Source organism: Rhodamnia argentea, chromosome 6 (assembly GCF_020921035.1).
Source record: "Rhodamnia argentea isolate NSW1041297 chromosome 6, ASM2092103v1, whole genome shotgun sequence".
NCBI classification, from domain to species: domain Eukaryota; kingdom Viridiplantae; phylum Streptophyta; class Magnoliopsida; order Myrtales; family Myrtaceae; genus Rhodamnia; species Rhodamnia argentea.
In genome coordinates this window covers 14,037,949-14,048,694 of record NC_063155.1, presented here as the reverse complement: position 1 = coordinate 14,048,694, position 10,746 = coordinate 14,037,949, and the positions used below count along the sequence as shown (strand labels likewise).

The 10,746-nt window shown below is 38.1% G+C and overlaps 1 protein-coding gene across 1 annotated transcript; it reads left to right on the top strand.

The window, feature by feature from the left end:
* Positions 1-202: 202 nt before the first annotated feature.
* Positions 203-1,290, top strand: LOC125315493 (cold and drought-regulated protein CORA-like). The gene is made up of 4 exons (XM_048280652.1): positions 203-401; positions 890-915; positions 1,033-1,069; positions 1,151-1,290. The coding sequence occupies exons 1-4, from the start codon at positions 284-286 to the stop codon at positions 1,288-1,290; spliced, it is 321 nt and encodes a 106-aa protein (XP_048136609.1). The 5' UTR covers positions 203-283.
* Positions 1,291-10,746: the final 9,456 nt, after the last annotated feature.

Here is a 10,746-nt window from a genome sequence, read left to right as displayed (position 1 = left end):
ATATACGATCTCTCAATCAATGAGTGCTTTATGCAAAATATGCGATAATAGTGTGTGAATCTACAGTTGAGATTATACCGTTTCTGACAGTGCTGTCAAGAAAGTATTTTTCAATGTTATCTTAAACAAAAAAAAAGCCAGGTGAGTCGTGCCACAGCTCATGTTTTCTTATCTGTACTTCCACTTTCCCCACTTACAAATAGAGCACCCCAGTTGCAGTGTAGCCGCGCACTCACCTGCATAGTTCTTCCTTAAGATATCTCTGGTGAACCACTAGCCTTCAATGGTGAAAATGGCTTCCTCTAGGGTTTTTCTTTTGTGCGGCCTCCTTCTGGCTGTTCTTGTTCTCATGGCCGGACAGGTCTCAGCTCGTAAGCTGGTGGCTGAGGAGACTCAATCACGTGAGTGCTCTGAACATCTAAGTCTTCCGCAATTTTCTTCTCTAGTTCTCTTCAATTTGATGGAAAATATGGAATCGCATTCTCATGTTTGATGTGTATATGCGTTTCCGTGTGATTGTCCGATTTCTGAGCACTCATGTTTGTTAAAGGCAGATAGGCATAAGAGCAATCATGGAAAACTATTTCTAGAAATGTTTTTAATGAGGCGATAGGTGACGTGGGCTGTTAACTTAACTATAAGAGGTCTATCAACTTTTTTGTGAGCTTCAGTTGTTCATGGTAGATAAACTAATTTATGAATTTTGAGAAGATTATGCTGGACAATATCAAGATGTGGTGTTCATCATAAAGAGGTCGATTGAATGATAGCAGTTATTGAATAGTTGCATATTAACTTAGTACTTTATGTTTCATACACGGTAAACTAGATTACACGTAATATGTTGGTGTACATGAATATGATCACATACCCTGCGTTAATTTTTCAGAGGAGAGTGTGAAGGAGGCTAACTACGGCTATGGCAAGGGTTATGGCGGCCATGGCGGCCACGGCCATGGTGGTCATGGCCATGGTGGTCATGGCCATGGCGGTCACCCTCCGGAAGAAACTGAAGATGTCTCCACCTCCAATGGCCACGGTGGTCACGGCCATGGTGGTCATGGCCATGGTGGTCACCCTCCAAAAGAAACTAAAGATGTCTCCACCACCAATGGCCACGGAGGTCATGGCGGTGGTGGTCATGGCGGTGGCGGTCATGGTGGTCACCCTCCAAAAGAAACTAAAGATGTCTCCACCTCCAATGGCCACGGAGGTCATGGCGGTGGCGGTCATGGCGGTGGCGGTCATGGCGGTCACCCTCCGGAGGAAACTGAAGATGTCAAGAACTAGAAATGGACTTAGTTGGTCCATAATCCTGTTGGGAGTGTATAAGAATATAAGCCATGTAACTCGTGGAAGCTTACCAGCTTTTGTAATAAATGCCGAATAAAATGGTTTCTATACTGTTATGAGCAGCTTTCTTGGGTTTCAGTGGTTCTTTTTGTGATTTCAAGCACGGGTCGACTCAGTTGTTTACTGATGTTAGCATATTACAGTGGAAAGCGATAGATGACCCAAATCTATACCTAGTTGCCACATCCCCGTCAAGTTCCCTACTGAAGCTGGCTTATATGGACTTCATGTTGATCTGAAGTTTCTTGCTCGACTTCCGTATACTGTATTTGACTATGGAATACTTATATTTCTTCTTTTTATTTTTTGTTTTGATAATTGGATAGCAATATTTGGAGAAAATGCACTAATTCCTTGTGATTAGAAAGAACATGTAAAGTTGTTTTGCCCCGGAAGGATGGGTTATTTATAATATTTTTGTACATGGAATGTGAAGTTTAACCCCTATATAACAATAAAGATTATCGTCATAAATATAAGATTTTGTTTTCCTTTCTCTCTGATTTGACAATATTAAATCTTGTTTGACTTATTGGACATCTCCTGCCCGTAAACTTAATTGTACATAAATACGGGCGATATCCAGATTTACAACTCACTAAAAAGAAGAAGAAGACTAGTTCAAGGAAATTCAAGAAGATAAGGTCCGAGGTTACATTTGGTCGTCCGGATTTCTAGTTAAGATAGAACTGAATAGGATATGATAAAAATTTAAGGATTTTGTCATATCCTATCACTGTTTGGTGAACTACGAATTTAAAATCGAATAAACAGAGGCAAGAGGCGATTGAGATCGACTCCATTTTGCTGAAACATCATGATATTTCAGAAATTATTCAGTAATGAGTTTTGATGAGTAAGTTATTGTTGAGTAGAGCTTTATGCCATATGAATTCCAACACGACAGAGCATACCTTATAGAATCGGAGGTCATGATTTGGAGTCGAATCCTTTGAGAATGACTCGCTGGCCTTGCTTGTTGTCTTGTTGAGTGAGTAAATAAGTATTGAACAATCTAATTAGTCAGCTTCTTTTCACAAGTTGAAGATGCACTCATACAGGTCATCCAAGAGAGTTACCGTGAAAGTCGACGATCAACCTCGAGTTCTTCATAATATGTTGAGACTCCTTTAGAATGTTGGAAAGGTTTAATTGGTTAAAGAACGAGAGATGTGATATCCTAAGACGACAAATAATCGATTAATGAACAAGATTGTGGTGTTACTTGGCTTTGCGGCCAGAACCCGAACCTAGCGCCGTCAAAGAGGCGGCCACTCCCGACAGTCGCGACTGTCGGAGAGGCAGCCCCCAGCCAAAGAGGCTGCCCGGGGCGATAGAGATGCGGTCTGTCATGACGGAGAGACGGCCCAACCAAAAGGAGAGGCGGTGGTTGTGAAAAAACTTGGTTCTCCTCGTGTTTGTTCTTTTGAGAAATCATATCCTTGTCTATTCCACCCCCTCCCCTAAGATATTTTCATTCAGGCTTTGTTCCCCTTATAACCCCTTTATTCTATTTTATACAGCTATCAAACACAAGATAAGATAAAACATATCATATTCTGGCTTATATCCCGACGACTAAATACAGTCCATATGCCTAATTATTAATCTTTAGGAAAATTACATTATTTTCACAAGTGATAAAATGTAATCAAGTCTCTACACTTATTTCGTTGAATGGGCGGCAGTTATATGAAGAGAAATCCTCAATTTTCCTTGATCTAATAAAAAAATATTCCACCGCTAGCATACACATGTTTATACCCAGTCTCACCACGAGCTCTTTGGAGTCCACCAGATAGGCGTGTCTCCGTTCAAATCATCTTCATCGATAGCAAACTGTCTTTGCTTCAGTTTAACTGAGAAATGGCTTCCTCTAGGGTTTTTATCCCCTGCAGCCTCCTCGTTGCTATTCTTCTCATGATCTCAGCTCGGCATGGGAAAAATACTAAAAAATTTTAGGCATATGCCATTGGTACCAATTTAGTTCTAAACCTTTTAATTTGATCAATTCAGTTCTAAACATTTTTGCATTGGTGCCAATTGAGTCCATCCAGTCAATTTTCACTCGAAATTGCCGATGTGGATCCGACCATTTGACATGGCACGATCGGCATTGATCTTAACATTTTTTGATAAAATTTTGATTTTTTTTATAAAGTTATATTTTTTTTTCTATTTTCTTTTCTTTTCAGCTGAGGGTCGACGAGAGCTGAGATGCTATTGTTACCCTCGCCTAACCTAGATCCGGCAAGGGCATTGCGACCCTTGCCGGCTCTATCCAAAGGCCGCCTCGCCCTCACCCGACACCCTTGTCGACTACGTGCGAAGGCCGCCTCACCCTCACCGGCCACAAGGGCATATGATGGTTGCCAAAGACTATTGTGACATCGCCTTCATTTTCTTTCGTCGAAGCAACATATCTCGACAAAATTTGTTTACACGAAATCAAACCCTTCTAAATCAATCATATAATCTAAATTCTAACGCTATATCAAGCGATAGAACCCATTAATGTAACAAGCAATGGAAGTTAGGGTTTAGCGAGGTATATCAAGTGCTCCTTATAATTTAAGAAGTACATATTAGTGAAAAATTGGCAGGTCTCCGGTTCTCGGCTCCCATTCACCCTTTGCCCTTCACCATTTGTCGGCAGCCAATCTCCATCCGCCCATCGTCGGTCGCTCGCCAAGGCCTAGCGGTCGGCAAACGTATAACTTTTAAGTTATTATTAAACGAATTTCTATTTCGAAAACAGAAATTTTATATTATCATCAAATATGTTTTTACTCATAAACTCATGCGAGGAATAAAAATAAAAAATCTATTTATGACCAAAAGTAAATTCCGAAAAGAGAATAATTGTTATTCGTGCTCACGAAAACCAAATGCTTCCTAACTTTTGCTTTAAGTTAGGCTCATCAATGAGAGAGAGAGAGAGAGAGAGAGAGAGAGAGAGAGAGAGAGAGAGAGAGGGGCTTGAACTACTTTTTCGACAAAAGTAGCACTAATTAATAATGTTCTTCGGGCAAAATTTGGCCTGCTGCTTACTCAGTTAGACCTGTCACCACGTTCTTTCAAATAATACTTTGCCATTTCTCGTAATGACGTGACTTCATCGATCGTAGTCATACACTCAATGCGAGTTCATCCAATTAAAGCCTCTGGCAGTGCTGCTCCACTAGAGCCGATAAGGGGGCAGAAGAGTTAAAAGAGAAAAAAGGGTTTTGCTTTTCCACTGGTTAAGAGAGAGGGTTTTCAAAACATAATTGTGCTTAGATGGAGACGTAGGCAAATGATGAGGCGGGGTTATGATAAATTGGGGCTCCGTTTGTTTTGCCGATCATTTTGAAGACGTTTTTCGAAAATAATCACTTAAAATAATTAATTAGTGAAAATACTTTCAATAATAATAAATAAATTTTTTCCAAAATATTTTTGTGGATGAGAAAATTATTTCTCGTTCGTTCATTTTCATAAGCAATACGAAATGATCCTTTGTAGAAAATAATTTTGGTTAATTCGACTACCAACCTCTTTTGGTTAATTTGCCCCTCGCCAAAGGTTGGCAAGGGTGGCCCTTGCCTAAGATGGAAAAAAGGAAAAAAAGGGAGAAAAAGTAAAGAAGGAAAACAAAAAATAAAATAAAATAAATGAAAAAAATATTAAAATATTATTAAAAATCATATATGTCAGTGCCGACCATGCTACCGTTGACACCTAAATTTTAGTATTTTTATTTTGACATGAATTGCATAAAATTAGAGACTAACCTTAGTCTCTAGCACAAAAAAAAAAAAAATTAAATCATTTTTCGTATAGTTTGCATTTTGGTATAGTTTTAATCTTAATGTTCATACATTTTGCATTTAATCGGACTGGAAGCAGGGATGGAATCAAAATTGACACCGATTGGACTAGAGCTTAATTCGGTCAGCATAGGGGACTTGGGGTGGCCTAAATTTTCATGGCTTTAAGGCTTAATTTAGGTTCAATTAAGCTAATTTAAGGTTAATCAATTAGAAAAGCCCTGACTAAAAGCTTAATTAAGCAAAATAGGCCTAATTAAACTTAGGAAAAAGGCAGTTGAACCCACAATGGTGATGGAATTTCGGCAAGCCCATTCATAGGGCTTAGCCGAAATTTTCAATTAGTCTAAGGCCTGATTTAATGCAATTTAACCCTTAAAGACTTAATTTAAATCATATTTTGATCCTGGGTTTATTTTACAATAGAACCTAAGTTGCGATTTGGCAAAGTTTGAGAGAACTTGAACTATGTTAGTTAATTTAATTAACTTAGTAATCAATTAACCTAATTTTAGATTGTGACGGCCACCTAATATGGATGACGTCTACGTTAGCCATTTCCAACCAAAATTAGCAAGATAAACTCAATTGACAAAACATAAAAAGGTTTAGGATTCTGTGAGAACATTGCCAATTGGTCGATGAAGGCATAGTTTTTTTTTTTTTTTTGGTCGAAGATGAAGGTGTAGTTTAATATTTAATATTCTAACATTCCTCTTCACGCTTAGTCTGGTTTTTTTGCCTAGTACTATGAGTGGAATATTTAATTAGGGAGGTAAATGGGATTTAGAAAGATTTGAACTCAGGACCTCTTATTCTAATACTATGTGAGATTTTGGGGGAATATTACCAACTATTCTAAAAGTTTAAGATGTTAGATGAATGCGTGGATTGATAGAATTAAAAGATTTAGGTCTGAGATAGTGTAATAAAAATTTTATGAATAAATTTGTAAAAATTGATAGGTTTAGGAGTTTTTGGAGAATTTTACACCATAAAGTTGGTCTTGATTAGTGTGTTGATAAAACAAATCAAACAAATTAAAATATCTTCTTTTTCTTCGAGCGAGGACAGCCTGGCTTGATACGTTCTTATCTTTTTGCATTTAAAACATATGATTTCTTTGCTTTTTTACTCTGCTTATCCTTTTCAAACCTCTATTTGGTTCTACTTTTTGGTAACTCCCCTTTCCTTTGTAGTTATCTCCTTCCTATGTAGCATTTGAACTTTCTGGTAAGTAAAGCTGCTTCTCCATCGTCATCATTTGATGATGTGTCATCTGCACCAAAAAGTTGGCGCTGAAAGCAATAGCCTTTTTACCTACCACTCTTCGTTTTCCGGCTGGACCTGGTAACCCATGAGAGTTCCGACGAGTTCATCCAAAGACAGCAAGATGTTCTTTTGTGTCATGTTATCATTGGGCTTCATTTTGAATATCTGGTGGTTTCCAAACACGATGTTCATCTTGGTTTCCTCCACTCGGTCTGTCCCTTCGTATGTAACTTCGAATTTATCCAAGATTTCCTTATCTGTAGTATGAAAAGAAACTTGATTAAATTCGGTGAGGAATAATGCGCAGTACATAACATGAATAGTTTTTGCATTTAAAGTAAATCTACTTATTTCCTATTCTGGTCTGATATTTGATGGAATGGAACGACTGGTACAGCAGTAGGTCGTGCCAAGAGCAATTGGTTGTGGAACAGCAGGTGGTACTACAGCGCAGGAGAAGCTGGATTCCTTTGAGTTGACGATATGTGCCATTTTCTATGAATCTAGTTAGTCCATAAAATAGAGAAGGTCTAGAAATAGATTGCCCCTCCCTAGAAGAAGCTCCTGAAATGCTAGCCATTCAGACTTTGCTCCATAGCATGTAATATTTTAATAGCGAGCAGTAAAGCTATGATACCAATTCAAATGGACTGCGAGCAACCACCAAGAAGAGGATGAATTGGTGGTTTTGTAAAACTCCAAACTTTTTTAGGAGTACGTGATTTATAATGTGTAGAAGGTGCAGTGGTACTGTAGAAACATGTACGCTTGTTTAGATTATAATCTTCTATCAAACAAAAATTGAAAGGGTAAAGGCACAGAAGAAATGCTCATCAAATTTATAGTAGTTTGGCCTTCCTTTTGGCGTGCTCTACTCTGCAAACAATAACAGCCTCAACAAGGCTAGAATCCGATATGTAATTTTTGAGACATTAGAGCTTGTAATTTGTGCAATTAAAAGGTTTATGACTGAATTAACTGCCGTACAATAGGTTAAGGACTTTTTTGATAATTATCCCCTCTCTATCAAAGATTTACGATCAGAAATCACTCTGGTTGGCCAAGGGAAAGTAAGAGAATTCAATGCACCCCGTGGAGGAGAGGGATATATATATATATATATATAACTTCTTCTGTTGCGGAAACAAGCGATTGAAACAATAAAATAGATAAAATAAGAAAATAAGTTGTACACCAAATTTACGTGGTTCAATTGTATTAACCTACATCCACAGGGAGAGCAGTAGTGATTTCCACTAAGATCAAGGAATGCAACGGATATTACAATTACACTCGAGTCATTCAAATACTCTAGACGTTTTTCAGCCTCCAATTACATCCAATAACTCACAAGTGTTTAAGTCCAATAATTCCTTACAAAATAATATCTCAATCTCATGAAAGAATTACATAAATCTACTTGCAAGATTTAATTGGCTTCAACACTAAAATTATCAGCGCAACTTCGCGAAGAAAACCCACGCAAGCGCTTGGTTGAAAACGGGGCTTCAAGATTTCTCCCTGACCAACTTATCCAACTCACGGGTGCCTATTGCAATGTAAATGCGCTTTACCTTTGGAACCAAAAGTGAATTCTGCAGGAAATAATTTAATGTAATTTTTTTTTTGTTCTTTCTTTGACAAGTCCAATCAATGCTTTCCGTTTTATTTTATTTCCTTCTTTTCTTGGGCGCCAACTTTGGATACATATATAAAATCAAGACAAAATAGGAAAGCTATTTTTCCTTCTCCAACACTGAACAGGAAATTTATACTTCCACGGCAGATGTCCACATAAATTCAATGGTTGGATTTTTCTTTAGTAAATGTTGGGTCGGGTTTCGATAACGAGCTCAAATTTGAGACATATTTTAACAATCTCCACCTTGACTCGACGTTTGAACCGAGTTAAAATCATTTCGCTAAAAATTTGAACTTCACTTGCTATATTCTCCCATAGTTCCATTAGGCTCAACCGCCACATACATATTCCAATTCCAAGCTGCGCTTGAACTTCGCTATAACCGTAGACCTATTAGAATACTAATTGTACAAGCACCTTTAATTGCTCTACAAAGACTTTCCGACACAAGCTCCCGTATCACGGATAAAGCAAAACCATCATTCTATCCATATCTATCAGAAGATCGAATACGTATCTTGTTAATATCGGTAGTTGTAGCAACTATTAACTCTAGAGGCTCTACCTTACTACAAGCACCATATGTATCAATTACTTCGGTAGTACTGTTTACCTTAGGAGTTTCCAATTGCAACTCCACCAAAAGCTTAACATTGTCCATATCCGTACAAGCATTGGTATAATCACTCATAGCCAGAAGTAATGGAGACTCGTCATATGTAACTTCTCTACTAATAGCAAATGAGTTTTAATTCGAGGTACCTCAATCAATTTCATGATGATGGCATCAAGCGGATCTGCTACTTCAAGTAAAGAGTAGGGGGATTTCTTTGGAGAGGGCTCGTGTTACGTCTCGATCTCCGGGCACGCAACAACCCTACCAAAACCCCTCAGGTCATTAAGGACGACGTCCTAAGCATGTTATCAACCCATTCTTTTTATCTTTTATTTAAGTGCATGCGGAACGTGCTACTACCCTAGATAATATTTAACAACATAGGGATAGACTAGCGGGTAGTCAATCAATCAACATCAGAAAAAGATTAGTTTTTTTATTTACATATATCGTTAACCCCGAGATGTATATGTACACACAAGTCCTATCTCGGGGCCACTTCCTACGACCACACGAAAGATACTAGTTCGGGCTCGGGGTTAACACTACTTCAAGCTATTCCAAAAAAAGACCAACGTCTACATCCTATACTTAGATCCAAGATACCGCTACTCCATAGTTAAGGATATGAAAAATGGTTAACAATTGGTGAGATATAAAATCTCCATAAGTCAACGCCTAAGTTCGAGTAGGGCATTGATTCATTCAGGATGGCCTAAACATATAGAGCAAGTCGATAACGGATCAATAACGTGCGACTCACACAATGCTCTAACTATTACAATGGTAGGCACAACCCAACAATTTATCATGAATCACATGCAAGCTTATCTCGTCTTGGTCTACACATTATGCAATACATATTATGGCAATCAATAGCACATAACCAAGGCACACAACCAAAACACTCATCATAGTTTTGCATGCACAATATACCACACGTGTTCTCGTTATTAACGATCGAACCCGGTCACAACAAAACCATGCTCTTCCGGTAGGACGGGGCTTCATTCCATTCCTTCGGCGACGGCAAGTGATAAGCCATGTGGGTCCAAGTATACTCGGCATGGACTAACGATCGGGCATTCCTATAGGGAGCGTTAGTCCGCATCTTGCCACGACCGCTATTTGATAAGCGATGTGGTTCCATGTACCCTCAGCACGACCCTCGGTATCCAAGAGTGACGGTAACCATTATATGACTACACAAGTATGTCGTGCAACAAGCCAATTTATATCTTCGCATTAAATTTCAATGCACACACAATCATACACAAAACTTAACTCAAGGCCATTTCCATGCTTAAAAATGCAATTTGACTCCACACGCCGTCATATGAATATGCTTTATCCATCAGACTTTACATCTTATACGGGATAATTAATTGCCTTACCTATATAATTATACATAACCAAGCCATACAGCAATCATCAGACAATTACCCAATAATAATCAATTAATAAATAATCAATTATCGGGATAAGTACACCTTGAGTACCATAACTTATGTATGACGTTCACTTGAGTGCTATAACTTTCAAAACATTCACTTAAGTGCCATAACTTTCAAAAATAGTTCACTTGAGTGTCAAGTCGAAGCAAAATCGTTCATTTGAGTGCTACATCAACTTTTTCGGCATGCCACATTAGCTTTTCGGTGTGCCACGTCAGCTTTCCGGCGTGTTACTTCAGCTTTTCAACCGCCACGTCGGCTTTTCCGACGTTCGTGTCAATATGGCACTCAAGTGAACAATTTTTTTAAGTTATGGCACTTAAGTGAACATTTTGAAAGTTATGGCACTTAAGTGGACACCGTAAAAAAGTTATGGCACTTCTAGTATACTTTTCCCTCAATTATCCAATCAAGGTTAATTAGCACAACTATAATTAATTAACCCAACTTTATTAATTATCTCACCTCAATTAATTAGCCTGATTGTATTTAATTAGGTCAACCTCAGTTAATTAGCCTCATAACAATTAGCTAATTCAATTTCGGTTGACTAGTTCGATCATAGTTAATTAATCTAACCGTAATTAATTAACCTAATAA

What these genes read in the sequence shown, in the direction of transcription:
- LOC125315493 (XM_048280652.1), top strand. Translation starts at nt 284, where the DNA reads ATGGTGAAAATGGCTTCCTCTAGGGTTTTTCTTTTGTGCGGCCTCCTT. An exon ending in GTGTGAAGGAGGCTAACTAC is followed by an intron (nt 916 to 1,032) that starts GGCTATGGCAAG and finishes TCCACCTCCAAT; the next exon opens with GGCCACGGTGGTCACGGCCA. An exon ending in CCATGGTGGTCATGGCCATG is followed by an intron (nt 1,070 to 1,150) that starts GTGGTCACCCTC and finishes GTCATGGCGGTG; the next exon opens with GCGGTCATGGTGGTCACCCT.